At 40.8% G+C, this 16158-nt stretch overlaps 1 protein-coding gene across 2 annotated transcripts; it reads left to right on the top strand.

Annotated features, from left to right (window-relative positions):
* Positions 1-2578: 2578 nt before the first annotated feature.
* alkbh8 (alkB homolog 8, tRNA methyltransferase) lies at positions 2579-15758 on the top strand. Of its 2 annotated transcripts, XM_085370870.1 has the most exons (13): positions 2579-2716; positions 3393-3526; positions 3640-3740; positions 4563-4694; positions 4793-4888; positions 5030-5134; positions 5796-5866; positions 10026-10132; positions 10407-10567; positions 11379-11659; positions 14122-14271; positions 14989-15347; positions 15459-15758. In XM_085370870.1, the coding sequence occupies exons 1-13, from the start codon at positions 2579-2581 to the stop codon at positions 15718-15720; spliced, it is 2097 nt and encodes a 698-aa protein (XP_085226996.1). In that variant the 3' UTR covers positions 15721-15758. The 2 variants fall into 2 exon arrangements, with proteins under 2 accessions (XP_085226996.1, XP_085226995.1); XM_085370869.1 differs by having other exon boundaries at positions 14989-15758.
* Positions 15759-16158: the final 400 nt, after the last annotated feature.

Here is a 16158-nt window from a genome sequence, read left to right as displayed (position 1 = left end):
ATTGGGCTTTTGGCATGGGATGTTTTCTTTCAGTTCTAAAAATGAAACTCAAACCTTGGGTTTTAAGCCAGTGGAGGCTTGGAAGACACTGAAGGCCCTGAAAGTGGTTTAGAAATTCTTCCCATCTCCAAGTAAATGAAACTGATCCATGTGTTATAAAAAAAAAACTGTGCAACATCAGTATAATAAATTGCAACAAACGTTGTTGGTTTGCAATGTTGGAAATTATTAGAAAATAGGAGAGGAACTGAACATCAATCATTTAATGAGCCATTTTACCAGTTTAGCAAAACCATCACATACAGTGGATACAAATTGTACTGAATGTAGTGAATGCTCCGTACTAGAGATTAAAGCTTGAATTCTTACTGATATTGCACCTGATATCACCTCCAACAGTGATAAATGGGTTTAATTTATTTGAATGCTTAAAAAAAGAGCCAGAGTGTTGTTATCATGTTGGGAGATGGCAGCCACATGCTCTCCTGCCTGACCAGCTGTTGTTTTGTAGGATAAACAGAGTCTGCCGTTGAGACGACCGAGGGCTCGCACTGGCCAGCAGTGTAATTACGGAGATGGCAGAAGACAGGTGAAGGCCTCATTACACAACACGCCCGAGTATAAATGCACAGGGACACAGCAAAGCACTGAGGCGCACGCACAAATGTTTCAGAACACAGAGAGACACGCGTGCTGGAACACGCACTCATGTTCAGAGGGGTTGCAGAGTCATTCATCTGACAGAAGAGGAATTTGGATGCAGGATCTGAGATAATTGGCCCCACTGAGAGAGAAATCAGACAGGGAACAGTGGCCAGGGCAGGCAATGCATCAAAGACAAAATAATGGACAGAATACATAAATCACAAGTCAATACCTATGCTAGAATATGAGTGAATGCTCATGCATGATCAGAATATGTCCAGCTGTGTTGGGTATGGTGCTTTGTTGAAAATAACAAATATGAAGGATACCAACTGTCTGGGTCAGCTGCCAACATTTAAGTTGAATCTGATGATAGACGAATGAAATGATTGAAAATGGAAAGGTAGAGTCCAACACTCGATATTTAATCCCTTACTGTATCAAGTTGGAGATCAAGTGGATTTGACATTACCGTTTATAATGCCAGCAAAACGGAGCCAAAGGACAGAACAGAAGCTTTGACATGAGAAGAGAACTGAATAGAATCACTTAGCTAAGACTAAAGAACAAGTTTAACAATGTTGCACTGATTGCTCTAAAGGACATCAAAGGGAAAATGCGTGTAATGCAAAATGCAACCTCAAGGAAAAGAAAAGTCACATGGTCACAGTCACAGGTTCTTTTTTGAATCTGCAACTTTATTCCAGACTGTTGGATCAGGGGTCATCAAGAGCATCATAGCTGCACCTGTGCTTTGTTCTATACTGTACTCTTATGCCTTCATGGTTCACGGTGGACAAAATTCTTTCAGATGCTGGAAAAATGACAGGCAAAGTCCAAATGCACATTTTAAAAATGCGCTGATGCTAATCAAGAAAAACACTGTGGAAAAGTGAGACACTCTGAGTCATCCATCTGGAATAGAAGAATGAGTGTCTCACTGAAGTTCATATGATCAGATTTTTATATTATGTGCACTCAGTGGTATGCACCTCCCTTTCATCTTTAGAACAGCCTTAATTCTTTGTGGTGCACATTCAACAAGGTGCTGGAAGCACTTCTCAGAGATTTCGGTCCATGTTGATACGATAGCATCACACAGTTGCTGCAGATTTGTGCTCTCAGCAATGTGCTCTACAGAACTGAGATCTGGTGACTGTGGAGTACAGTGAATGTATGTTCAAGACATAGGTTTGAGATGATTTGAGCTTTGTGACATGGCATGTCATCCTGCTCGAAGCCTCTGTCAGTATTTGTTGTTTTTATCTGACAGACGTGCCACCTGAAGTGGTCTTCTGCTACTGTAACCCATGTGCTTCAGGGTTCCATGTGTTGTGAGACGCTCTTATGTATACCATGGTTGTAGCAAGTCGTTAATTTAGTTACTTTTGCCTTCCTCTTAGGCTGAAGTAGTCTGACCATTCTCCTCTGACTTCAGGCATTAATAATACATTTTGACCCAGAAAACCCATGTTAACGGGATATTTCTCTTGCCATACATTTCTCTGTAAACCCTAGACATGGTTGTGTGGGGAAACTCCCAGAAGATCAGTGGTTTCTGAAACACTCAGACCATTCCATCTGCCACCAAAAACCATGCCACGTTCAAAGTCACATAAATCACATTTTTTGCCATTCTAATCCTCAGGTCGTCCTAATACGTCCACGCGTTTAAATGCACTCAGTTGCTGCCATGTGATTGGCTGAGTAAGACAAGATGATAATAAGTTAACAGCTGTAGCTAACAAAGTTCCGAGAAGTGCATATATATATTTTATTCACATGTAATAATTTCATTTTATTCTTAACAAATCAGAATTATGTAAGATAAACACTTTAGTTACATTTTACAAAATGTCTCCTGGAGAGGTAATCTTTGGGAACCGAAGTCTTTCAGTCCCCGTTGCACCCGGACGGATTAAAACAACGTACCATGGATGCTAGTGAGGAAAACAACGTGAAGGCCGTCAGGAGAAGTAAAGAAGAGAAAAAACTTCTCAGAAAACAAATTAAAGCCAGTCACACATTACTGAAGCATGAAGGCATCCATACGACCTCGCAGCTTACCAGGGTAAAGAAAAATAACGTTTATTTGACGGGAAATGGTTCGTTGTCATATGTTTCATTATTCTTCGCTTGTTTTATAACATTAAAATGATTTTAAAAGTTACCTGCATATCTAATATTTAATTGTTCTATTCAAAATTTTTATATATATATTTATTACTATTGTTGTTATTATTATTGATAAATTAACAAGAAAATCAGCCGCTGTTTATGGAAAATACCTTGAATATTTTACTCGTTATAAGAGACTTTTCATTTGCTCCTTTTAAATGGGATTCATTTTTGTGTTCCTGCAGCAGTCTGAGACAGTTTTAAGAACCATTTCTATTTATCTGAAACGATTTCACGCTGTTATCTCTGCAGACAAATACAAATACGAGTTCATAAAAATTGGGTTTCATAGCAAAAGGGAACAAACTACTTTATACTAGAGACAAATATCAACAAACAAACATCAACATTTTAAGCCAGTAAAAGCATCACAACAAAAACACAAACTACTTCATTTGTTTAGTTGTTTTTTCATGAGAGTATGTGTTGTAGGTTGATTGATTGCTAAGCAGTCTAACAATCCTTGAGAAAAGGCCTTTTCCCCCTTTTTTCTGACATCTTCTTTTTTTCAGTTATTTTCAGGTTTGTTTGTTTTTGTGTGATTTTTACTGTTTATTTCACCTCTGCAGAGTCTGGTGGTGGCTAATGGTGGCCTGGGGAACAGCGTTAGTCGAGAGGAGCTCTCGGCAGCGCTGAAAGAGATGGGAGAAGTGGAGAGCCTGCTCATGCCTCCCCATAAGCCCTATGCTTTTGTCACATACAGGTACACTTGGGGCACAGACAGCACTTTGCCACAGCAGGAATGCGCTTTGTACATTGAGGACCTTTTTATTCCAGTTAAAACTAATATTATTGTCATTTTCATTCTCGTTCCAGGTGTGAAGAGAGTGCTCTAAAAGCGTACACCCACCTTAATGGACAGAAGCTGCAGTGCGGAGAGAGCAGCGTCATGCTCTACCTCGCTTATGTCAACTCAGGTACTTTTACTTTCAGTACCATCAGGAACATTGTGAGTTCTTTCAGATATAGCCTGGCTTAGACATAAATTCTCCTTTCTCTTTTAAATGGATTTACACTTGCAGGGTTTTTTTTTTATTGTGTTTTATTAATGTAATGAGTTATTGCAATGCATTTGACTGAAAGTTGTCTTCTTAAAGTTCCATATGACATTACAATGGCTTCAGATGCCGGTGATTGTTCTGTATGGGTCTTATTAGAGCTTAGCTCAGCTTTCGATACAGTGGATCTTACACTGGATTGGGTTTCTTCATATGTTACTAATAGAAGTTGTTCAATCTTTGCAAAGACTATGTCAGTGTATGTCTGATGTTTTTTTTGGGTCTGTATTTTCTGCCACTTGGTCAGGTAATTGCCAGTGCTGATAGTATTTCTTGCCATTTTTTTGCTGATGACCGTCAGCTGCGTTACTCTTTTAAACAGCATGTGCACTCTGCACTCATACTTTTGATTGGCTGTTTATCAGCTGTTAAGGATTGGCTAGCTGGATTTTTTTTCTTTTAGTTAAATGAATAAGAAGCTTTATTATTGCTTTTTCATATTGCTTCTTATTGAAGCATTTGTTGGGTTCATAGGCTCTTCTGTCAAGCGATTTATAAATAACCTTGTGTTTTACTAGATAGTTCTTTGTCTCTGGATGCTCATGATAAAACTGATACATGTGCCCGACAAATCTTAGGTTTACAAGTAAGTCAAATAATCTGAAATACTCTGAAAGGTTTTGTTGGTTTTTTTGCAGCCAGTATTTAAGATCTACTGTGTATTTTCACGCTCTTGTATAGTGACCTATGAGGAGGAAGCATCCGTCCCATTGCCAGAGGGTTTAGTTCTGCTGGAGGATTTTGTGTCCCCAGAAGAAGAAGCTCTGCTGCTTGCTGCTGTAGACTGGTCATCCACTAATGAGGATGTTACAGGTGAGGGTATCATTTCCCCCCCAAAAAAGCTGTGAAGAAAAGCCAGGCATACACTTTTGATTACTGTTTCTGAATAATCCCCTTTAACTGATTCTTAGCGCAAAAAGCTCTGAAGCACAGAAGAGTGAAACATTATGGCTTTGAATTTCGCTACGACAACAACAATGTGGATAAGGACAAGCCATTACCTGCAGGTAATCTGGATCTTCTTTTATCAAACATATTGTATCAGGTGTGGTTTTGTGGACTGTGTTTTTCGTGATATGGTCTTCAGTCACTAGACAAGCATATAATAAAGCAAAACAGAAGTAGCAGAGGAATATGTGTGTTTCTAGGTATCCCTGCGGAGTGTTTACCTGTTCTGGAGCGTTGTTTAAGAAATGGACAGATCAACGTTATGCCAGACCAGCTGACTGTAAATCAGTATGAATCTGGACAGGGTGAGTTACAGCTCGAATAATTCACAGAAAGTTTTTGCTCATTCCCAACTCTTATTTTTTAATTTCTGAACTCTACTAGCTGGGATTGGCTCCAGAGCCCCTGCAACCCTTTGTTAGAATATTGTGATAAGGAAGGATAGATAGATTAGTGCTGTATGATTCTCAGCTCAGAATAATAATAATAATTATACTGGTCCTTTGGGAAGTTAATAACTGAAACAAGGACTTTTAGTCCCCGTCGCCATTATATTGTAATTTTAAATATACAATATAAATGTAACAAATTTATTAGACCACCACCCAGTGTAAGGTTTATGCCACAGCTGCTCTAAGTTAACACAGTATTGTTAATTACTAAGATGCCAAATTATGATTATTTACTTGCATTCATGGACGGAAAAATTGGTTTTAGTGGTTGAGTGTTACGCTTGATTAATAACTGCTTTTATAACTGATAATTAATCTGTTATTAAAAATGAATAAGAGAGCACACAAACAGAGTTTACTGATTTGCACCACTGGGTGGCAGCAGAGCCTTTCCTGAACCAGTCGATGAGGAGTTATGGAAGCCTTTGGGCTGAGAGAAGTTTCTTAAATGTTTCGCTTGATTAACTTTGCTCTGAAGGTTTTCATTTTTCATGTTTGTTTATGATATTTCCAGGTATTCCTCCTCATGTGGACACTCACTCTGCCTTTGAGGACACCATCCTGTCTCTGAGCCTGGGGGCAAAGGTGAGAAGTCGGTCAGGCATCTGTGATTTGATCATCGTCATCGTTGCCACAGACCTGTGAGCTGTTGGTAATTAGTAGCTGTTTGAAGCCAGCATCAGTCAGCAGTACTCGACGTGCAATCATCAGTGATTAAAATGAAAGTTGTACATAAAGATGGTCTAAAGAAAACACTGCCAGCTTTCATCTTAAAACTGTTAAGAGGTGGTTATTCGTTTAAACCCAGTGAGATCAAGTCTGTGTGTATTCATTTATAAGTTCTAGTTTAATCTGTCAAATTAACCGCAACCTTCCTGAGCTCTGTGATTTATCTGCTTCAGAGAGCTGTCAGTAGTGTGTGTGTGTGTGTGTGTGTGTGTGTGTGTGTGTGAGGGTGCGTACGTGCACACATCTTGTGTCCTTGTGTTTTTCCTGAGAACACTGTGTTACCTTCTCGGTGTGTCTCATTCTTTTCAGTTCCTTCTCACCGTAGCATCCGTTCATCCAGCAGGCACTTAAGGAATTAAAGCTCGCAAGAAATTTTGTAAACAAACGGATGTACACAAGAGTTATAGATTTTCCATTTTCATGTCCTTCACTCTTCCAGGTGTTCACAGGTGTTGCGACCTATAAACTAAGATCGTGGGTTTAGTCTTTGCTGCCTGATTGCTGTGGATGAACACCCATCTGTCCCTGCTTGTCTGAAAAGCAGGGGCTCTGCTAGCAATCAGCTGTCATCTGCTGTGGCATCTGTCACACACACACACACACACACACACACACACACACACACACACAGACTGACAGTGTGTGTATTCATTGTCCTTGCTTTTCAGTGGAGATTCAGAGCCACAGAAAAAGTGGGCATATTAAATCACGTTAAAAAAGGAAGGGACACTTGGAGGAATATTTGAAGCGAATAGACCCCGAAAGAAAGTTTTATTGAGTGCAATTAAACTGGCTCTTCTTTAAGCGATGCATGGGAGTAATGGTACTGTTAAGCTGAGCGGTGGTATTTCTCGCAGTATTTCCTGTTTAACACCACTCAAGTACGCATTTACATGTAGTCATGGTGACCTGCTGAAGCTCAAACTGTGCTTTAGAATTGGAAAAAGTTGATTCGAATGACTAAACGTGGCATGGTTGCTGGTGCCAGATGCGCTGGTCTGATTATTTCAGAAACTGCTGATTTGCTGGGATTTTCCCACACAGCCATCTGTAGGGTTTACAAAGACAGGTCGAATAAAAGAGAATTTATCCAGTGAGCGGCAGTTCTCTGGGTGAAAATGTGTTTTTGATGTCAGAGGACTGAGGACTGCTTGAAGCCGATAAGAAGAAGAACCACCGCACGCAGAAGAGCATCTCTGAACACAGAACGCATTGAAAACTTGAAGCACATTGGCTACGTCAGATTGCGCTGCACTCTGCAGTAAACTGAGGCTGTAGTTCCCATCAAAATTGGATAGTGTAAGCATGGATTCATGCTCCCTCGTATCAACGGTTCAGGCTGTTTGTGGTGGTGGGGGGGTATTTTCTTAGCACACTTTGGACACCTAGTACCAACTCAGCATTGTTGAAACACCACAGCCTCCCTGAGTATTGGGAAGAAGGTGCTCTGCTCCATCTCAAAGGGGCTCCGACTGGGTACTAGTAATGAAGCTCTGAGTGCACATTAGGATTTCTAAATTTGATGTTGTGGTGGTTGCAGAGAATACAACAAGTAGCTTATTTTAAAGACTATTTGGAAACCTTGTTAAATATTTTGCTACTCTGTGGATTTAATGAGTGCACTGCAGTTTGATTCAGCTTTGATTTAAGCAGACAGGATTTGGTGCATAACAAACCTTTATGCCATTCGCTCAGTTTCATTGGATTTAATTTCTCTGAAAATGTAACACAAGTGATTCAGTCATTATTAATGAAACACTTGTTTCCTGGTAATTACACGAACTATAACTGCATTATTGAGCTGTTTGTGATGTTGTATATTGGCAGCCTTTTTGGTGTGTGCTTGTGTGTTTGTGAGGACCAGTTGTAGACTACAGAAGCAAGGACTGACTTTAGGGCTAATTGTAGAAGTTAGGCAGAGGTTTAGGGTTACTTATTGTGATGCTTGAAGTTAAGGTAAGGAAGTAAAGAAGTAAAGAAGCTCTCTGTAATTGATTGTACTCAGAAAGATGTACAAACCTGTGTGTGTTTGTGTGTGCGTGCATACGTGTGAGGAGGGAGGGAGATGATGAATAGTTGTGAAGTAAAGCGTAGTTGCCGGCGTCACCATCGATTTAGTCACATTCCACCCTTTCATTGATTGGCTAACACTCCTCAGAGGGGAACACACACACACAGTAGTGTGTTAGTGAGGACCTTCATTGACATAATGGCTTCCCTAGCCCCTTACCCTAACCATTAAAAATGAATGCCTAACCCTTACCCTAAACCTAACCATAACCTAATTGTAACCCTGACACTGAAACTACATTTTGAGCCTCAAAAAGGCCTTCACTATACTTGTGAGAACCAACAGTCACTTGTAAGGACACACTCACCGGTCCTCACAAGTATAGTAGAATGCAGATTTCGGTGCTCATAAAGATAGCTAGACAGGAACACACACACACACACACACACATATACATGAATGCCATCTACTTCACAAAATCCAATTTTCCTGCTGTCAGAATTTGGAGGGATACAATTGGAAATTGTTGTAGATGTAATTTCCCAGCAGAGCTTATTCTGTTATGTGCTGTAAGGAAACATTAGGATCAAACACCAACGCTGTGTCTGCTAGCTGCAAGTGAGAGAAAACATGAACAGTGTTTTAGGTGGTCGACAGTGTTTTCCTTTGGGTGACATCAGTCAAAACTGTGTAGTTTGGAAGTTTTGTGCCAAAGTCTCTTTCAGTCCTGAGCTACTGCTGGATCACTAAAATATTAGCTTTGGTGCAAACGTTAAAAAAAAAAAAAAAAAAAAAAAAGTAAATGAAAAATGAGTCAAAGTTTTTTAAATTTGTTATACTACTACTGCTACTAATAGTAGTAGTAATAATAATAATAATAATTAATAATAGCTGTACAGCAGTATGGCTTAATTAGAATATAGAAACAAACCATGAAATTGCCCAACTCTCTACTGAAGAACTAAAAGCATAAAAACTAGTGCGTAACTTGTTTCCTGTACTTGCAGATACAGAAACATTTTGATGAATAATAAAAATATAAAGGTGTATTATCAGCAGTTATTACTTGCAGCAGATGCACAGTAATATGTAGGGAAACACTGATGCAGGATGCCAAATTATTATTGCTGTTGAACTGTTAGTTGGAATTGCATGTCCACAACAGGAGCATCATGATGTCTTCTAGGTGGATGTCCTGCTGCTGTGATGGGCCTTCATGCTTATAATGTTGGCCTGATCTTTGTTGATGTTGAGACTGATTCCCAGTTCTGATGTCAGAAGTGCAGTTTTTGTCCAGCCTCTGGGGGCAAGAGCACCGTGTCATCAGCAAAGTCAGAGTTGCCATGTTGTGCTGATAGTGCCGAGTGAATGCTGTTCCTTCTTCCTACTGTAGAACTCGTGATACAGTGAGTTGGAGAGGAATAGATATGTTTGGGTGTCTACTCAGCAAAATGCACAGGTGCAATGAGAGAGGACCAGGACCCATTCCTTGAGAGACTTCTTACATCATAGCAGTTCTTTCTCATTCACCATCATTGATGATGGCTGCATGTACCATGTGTGAGGAATCTGATTGCAGTTCCTGCCTTTCCTATTTAGAAGTGATCCACAGTATCAGATGCTGCTAAGATCAAATGCAGTCGAGTCTGTGAAACTCCCCGCATTATTCCTCAGGCAAATTGTGTTCAAAACCTTTGCAAGGGCTGCTTCTATGCTGTGATACGAGCGGAAATCTGACTGAGAGCTGTCAAGGATGTCATCCATCAGTAGAAAATGATTGGGTTACAAAGGGAAGGGCCTGGCGGCTGTTTTTTTTGTGTGTGTGTGTGTGTGGCATTGGAAATATGCCTGCAAGAAATATATATGTATATAAATCCACACCCAATGACTTTAAAACCTTCATAAAATTTTTTAATTTAATCAGTAATTTGTTATTATCGGTGCAGTGAAGTAATGAGTAGAAACCACTCTTACTTTTAACACAGCGCGTTTGTGTTTGTGCAGACGGTGATGGAGTTCCGACATCCTGATGGTCGTGTTGTTGCTGTGGTGCTGCCTGGACGGAGCCTGCTGGTCATGAAGAGCGAGAGCAGATATCTCTGGACTCATGGGTAAGCTGGACTGTGTCAAAGCATCAGTCTCTCCTTTTGGAGTCAGGTTCTTTTGACCTGATCTTTGGATTGATGCTTAATTTGCTGCTTTTTCCTCTGAAAAAGAAACTATTTATTTACTACAATTAGTACATTTCAGTCTGTTGATGGTCTTCGTCTTCAACCTTTGCATTGTATTTGTTCACATCCACATCCTCTCATCCTCTTCACCAGTTGGTTTGTGTGTTTTTGTCTTTTATAACTACTAAGACAAGCTCTTTGTGTGTCCTTTTAGGATCACTCCTCGTAAGTTTGACATGGTGCCGGCCTGTGAGCAGCAATCCCCCGATCATGTGACGCCTGAACCTGGAACACGTAGCAATCTGACTCTGAGCAAGAGGGGCACACGCACTTCTTTCACTTTCCGCAAGATCAGGCCTGAACCCTGCCGCTGTGGTGAGAGTGAAGCAAAACACACTTTGCTTTTATAAACTGCTTTACTCACATTATGAGAGTAAGTGAGGTTTTGAGAGGTAAATTTAATTTTAATATATGTAATATGTTACGGGGCTCCTTTTTCTCATTTTTTCATTTCTGTTGTTCTGGGTTCTTTTGTGACCTGGATGAGTTGTTGATGCGCTCTTGGAGTAATTTTGTTAGGCTGGCCACTTCTTGGGAAGGTTCACCACAGTTCCAACCATGGCTGTCACCATGGTGACAGGAGTCCCAAACCTTAGAAATGGCTTTGTAACCCCGTTTCACACTGATCAAGCAACTTTGTTTCTCAGACGTTTCTTTAGATCCTGACATGATGCTTTGCTTTTTGAGGTCTTTCAGCCTGCTTCACTTTGTCAGGTTCAGTTTAAGTGATTTCTTAATTCTACAGGTATGGCAGCAATCAGACCTGGGTGTGGCTAGTGAAATTGAACTTGGCTTTCCAAAAAATGTGGTTAATCACAGTTTAGGCTACTACTTTATCCCCCACAGGGCCAGATTGATAGGTTTGTTTACCTTTTGTCGCTTAATAAATGAAATTGTCAGGATATCTTTGTCTAATATTAAAATTAGACAGCAGGATTATGTTATTTTGTCTGACAGTTTCATCGCATGAGAATCCTAAACCCAGAGCATAGCTAGCGCTTTTGCATAAAGACAATAATAAAAGATATGCGAACGATATGATTGTAATTAAACGTTGCATGGCAACGCAGGTCAAAGATAAACGATCGGCACATCTCACCAGTGAACGCCTTCTCTCTGTCTCCAGCCTTCCCCTCTGCCTGTGACAGTCAGGGAGCTCCTTCAACACTCTCGCCCTCTACGCCGTCCCCTCCCGCGCTTCCATGTTGCCATGCCGATGCAGCCCGTCTAGAGGAGGAGTATGTGCACCGGGTGTACGACGCTATCGCCTCCCACTTCAGCAGCACCCGCCACTCCCCCTGGCCTCGCGTTTGCCACTTCCTGTCCTCGCTCCCACCGGGTAGCGTACTAGCTGATGTGGGCTGCGGAAATGGGAAATACCTGGGCATAAACCCAGAGATGATTGCAGTGAGTGTCATTTTATACTGAAATGTCTGCGCCTCTGAGATACTTCATTGATCCCTGCAGGGTAATTTCCTCTATCACTGCTTTTTTTATTGCTGCTGTTTCTTAGATTGTCAGCGCTTTGAAATGCTACACATTTTCATAACAGGCGCTTATCTGCAGAAGCATTCATCTGTGTATTCGAGCTAGAACTCCTCTCCTTCATTTCTCACATAGGGATGCAAAATCTAAGATGGCTCTGGGCTTTTTCAAACACATGTAGATCAGCATGACTCATCCAATAACTACTAATGACCTTACACAACACTGTCGCTCTGATAAGGCCACAGAGGTGAGGTTAGAGATGTAACATCAGGTTTAACTTTGGGTTAAAGCCTTTAAACACCATCAGACTTATAGGTGAAAGGATAAAAGAAAGTGAAATGGACTTACATAAAACATCAAAGCATGGCTGTAATAAATGGAATACAGGGTTGTAATTATAGTCAGATCTGCTTGTGCTTTAATGACGGGGGAGTGATACTGATGAGCTTTTTAACTTACACATTCAAGCAGTCTTGAATGACTGCTCGAATGTGACAAACCGTTCCTAAAAACAACACAGCTTTAAATTCTTGGGAGAATTCAGGAGCTCTAAATTCGTCCATGTTAAAGGTTGATTGTCTGGTGGCAACATTTTATTTTGGTGAATTGGTGGATTGGTTCACTTGAATGAGTTGTGATGTTTAATAGAACCGGAAAACAAAAAAGATATCCTAGTTGTTTAAAAATCTCTTTAGTTGGAAGAAATTGAGACAGTATTGCGATATATACAGGGACACCAATTATCAATATTCAAGTAAATAAATAAAAATTAATCTGGGAATATTCAAAACAAAAGGCCTCATCTCACCTGATAAGAAGCAACCTTTCTGCAAACAATCGGGGAGATTGTTGAAGGTTTCCAAAGAACTTTTTCATTTATAACATAATAGTTAATGGGAATTTCTGTCTATGCAGACAGCATCAGGGATTTTCACTGATTTATCACAGTTAACTGTTGTATTGACAGACATAGATTGCATGTTATTGGCAACTTGACCCCATGCAGTCCAGACTGACTTCACATTTATGGCAGGTTTCAGTGACAGTGCTGGTGTGGTTCACCGTGTCATTTTGCAGCAAAAAACAAATCGCTGAAGTGAGATAACTTTGTCTTCTTGGATAAAACAAGTATTGTTTACATTTAAAAAAGTTCAAGGTGAGCTGTTCATCTGTAATTAGGGTACACTGTTCACCTCAGCTGTCAATGCTGGGTGTGAAGTATCCACATCTATTTACTCTGAAGGAGGCTGAAAACTTTATACTGTCAGTTAAAAAAGAATCGCCCCTGTACAGCTATACATATCATAATTTCTGCCCTGAGTGTTTTAACATTGGAGACTATGGGGTTTATTTCCTCTCAAAGCCAACCTCAAGTGGCCATTTGGGGAACTGCAGCTGTTGCGCATCAGCTAAAGCTTCTTTCCCCGAACAGTAGACAGACCACGTCGTGGTCACACTCGCAGTGCTCGGGATTTTCATAAACATAAAAAGAAAAGGAGGAACCTGAGCGAGCCACTTCAGGACCTGGTTGCATAAGCCTGACCTCTGTGCTTCAGAATGAAGCAAAGTTTGCATCATTGGGCTAGACGCTGCAGCTTACACGTCTACCTCCAGTGGTAGAGCTTTGGGTCTCTGGGAGGGTATAACTGAATGTGAAATGTAGGCGTGAGTTAGCAGAGAGTTTGCTTTTGGCCACAGGTGTAAACATCACGTCTTGCTTCAGGACGGCTAAATAAATAAGAGTAAGGCACAGCAGGATGAGATTCCTGTTGTTGCTCTCATTTCTTCCCTGTTTCTTTTTTTTTTGTTGTTGTTTTTTTTGCATAAGCTCAGTTTCCATGGTAATATCCTACATTTCCTGTTTACGTATGCACACTGGGATATTCTTGTTTGGGATTTGGGGTGCATGTAAGCAGCTTATCCTGACTCAGAGTGTAGCTGTGATAAATCAGAACAGAGAACACTGTGATCATGCAGCGAGCACAGCAGCTACCCGAGTTTTATTCTGCTTGTTCTCATTTTCTCCCAACCCAGGCCTCTGCTCTTCTTCTGTTTTCTCGCCTCAGTCCTTCCCTCTTTTTGTGCCTCCTGCTCTACTTAATCTTTCTGTTTGCACGTCAGCAGTAGATCGAGGGTGTGTGTGCATATGTGTAGTGTTCCCGCTCTCTCACTTGTGTCTGCTGTCTCTTGTTCACCTCGCATAGTTTATCTCCATTCTTGCTCATTTTCTCTGGCTTAAATGATCACGAGCAGTTTGTAAACGTGTTCTTCTTCAGACCTTGTACGTGCTGACACTCTGCTGACGTGTGCGTTTGTTGCCGTTTGAGAATGATAGTCCACTGAATGGCCTTGTTACTCTCTCTCTGTATGTTTTATTTCAGGTGGGATGTGATCGTAGCAGCGCTCTCGTCCAAATTTGTGCAGAGAGGGGTTTCCACGCATTTGTTTCTGATGCTCTGAATGTTCCTCTGCGAACAGCCTCCTGTGACGCTTGCATCTCTATAGCCGTCATACACCATTTCTCCACAGAGGTACACACAGCTCATCCTCATACAAAGAATAACCAGAATAGAACCGTTATATCAGTTTTATTTAGAAAGATGGACCTACAAAAAAAGACTTGTATTAATTGTTAGTAGCTCACTAAAGTTTTCATGTTCTGAACTTTTCATGGAACCGTGTGCAAAAGCCAGCTCTTATTTCTTTAAATTCTACTAGGAACATGGGAATGGATGCAGTGATTTATTCAAACATGTGCAAACATACTTGGTAATACTGATATAAGGCATAAGGAGACAGACTTAAATATTTGGTATGACCACCTTTATTCTATACAGCCTGAACTCTCTTGGGCAGCTTTCCTGTAAGGTCTGGAAGTCTTCAGGAATAGTTCTCTAAGCTTCTTGAAGGACATTCAAATCTCTTCTTGGGATGTTGGCTGCTTTTTGTTCTGTTCTCCATCAACATGATCCCACAGTGCTTAAATAATGTTGACATCTGGGCTCTGGGGAGGCCAATCCATGACTGATAGTGTTGCACTGTATGCTTTTCTCTCCAGATACGCTTTTACTGCATTAGCAGTAGGTATTGATCGGTGGATCAAAATCTGATGGTATTTTTCTGTGTTCATAATTCCATCAATTAGGAATCAGGTTGTTGGTGCAAAATCTCTCTGACAATGATTCACATGCAGTGAGTTGCATGTGATTCTGTCTTTAATTAATTTTTTTAATGTGTGTGTGTTGTAGGAGCGGCGGCTAGCAGCTATGAGAGAGTTGGTGAGACTTCTAAAGCCTGGAGGTCATGCACTCATCTATGTTTGGGCTTTTGAACAAGAGTACAACAAGCAGAGGTCTAAGTACCTCAAAGACCACAACAAAGAGCATAATGGGAAGGAAAACCTTACTAAAAGCACATCCGAAGACAGACGGGAGCCTCATGGGAAATCGGCTATCCAGAATAGCGGACATTTAGAAGAAGGCTACGAACCTGTTGGCAAAGTGACTGATGGCAAGCTTAGTGTGCACACAAACCGCACAGCCTTTAACACCCAGGACCTTTTAGTTCCCTGGCATCTGAAAGAGGGGAAAAAACCAGGGGAGGAAGAGTCAGGAGATGGTGTGAAAAGGAATAAAAGAAAGGAGAAGTCTAAAAAGGTTTTAACTAACCAAACCAGAACTGACAGTAACCCTGGTCTCAGTCCAGGTTTTGATGCAAGTATGTCTCCTGGATTAAGACTTGACACTGATGACGCCACTCACAGCCCAGGCTCTAAGCCCAGTCCGAGTGGCACCACTCAGACCTCGAGTTCTCATCTGAAATCAGAGTCTGAGAGCCATCTAACCGCCGTCTTTCACCGCTATTATCATGTCTTCCACCAGGGGGAGCTGGAACAGCTGTGCAGCCAGGTGGATGGAGTCAAGGTACAGAGCAGCTACCATGACCAGGGTAACTGGTGTGTTATATTAGAGAAGGACTGACACACACGTCATTAAAATCATTTTTATGCAACTACAGATCTGCATAAATAAAGAATTTTAACTTAAAATTAAAGGATCCAGTTTTTGCCTTTTACATATATATGATTTTTAACTGTGTTGGAATAAATTAAAAACAAATCTCTGCTCCTGTTGTGCTTATTTATATCACCATGTTTTGACCTTGGCTGAGCAAACACACCTTTTCCCTGTTATGGTGTCATGGATCGAATAATCCCACTGCGATAAATCCCACCAGCTTTACTCAAAAATAAATGCAACTAAATGAAACATTTCTGGAGTTAGTATATCTACTAAGCATACTCTGGCTAGCTCACTGAAACCCCACAATAAAAACAAGCCTATTCAGCCGAGTGCAAAGACAAGACTGTACCTCACAGGCGATACAACCCTAATCTCAAAAAAAGTTGGGACGTTGTG

This window comes from Diplotaxodon limnothrissa, linkage group LG14, assembly GCF_057381915.1.
Source record: "Diplotaxodon limnothrissa isolate DT_005_m linkage group LG14, D_limnothrissa_male_GT1.1, whole genome shotgun sequence".
Classification (NCBI taxonomy): Eukaryota; Metazoa; Chordata; class Actinopteri; order Cichliformes; family Cichlidae; genus Diplotaxodon; species Diplotaxodon limnothrissa.
The sequence above is the reverse complement of the archived record's forward strand: the minus strand, read 5'-3'. Positions and strand labels throughout refer to the sequence as shown.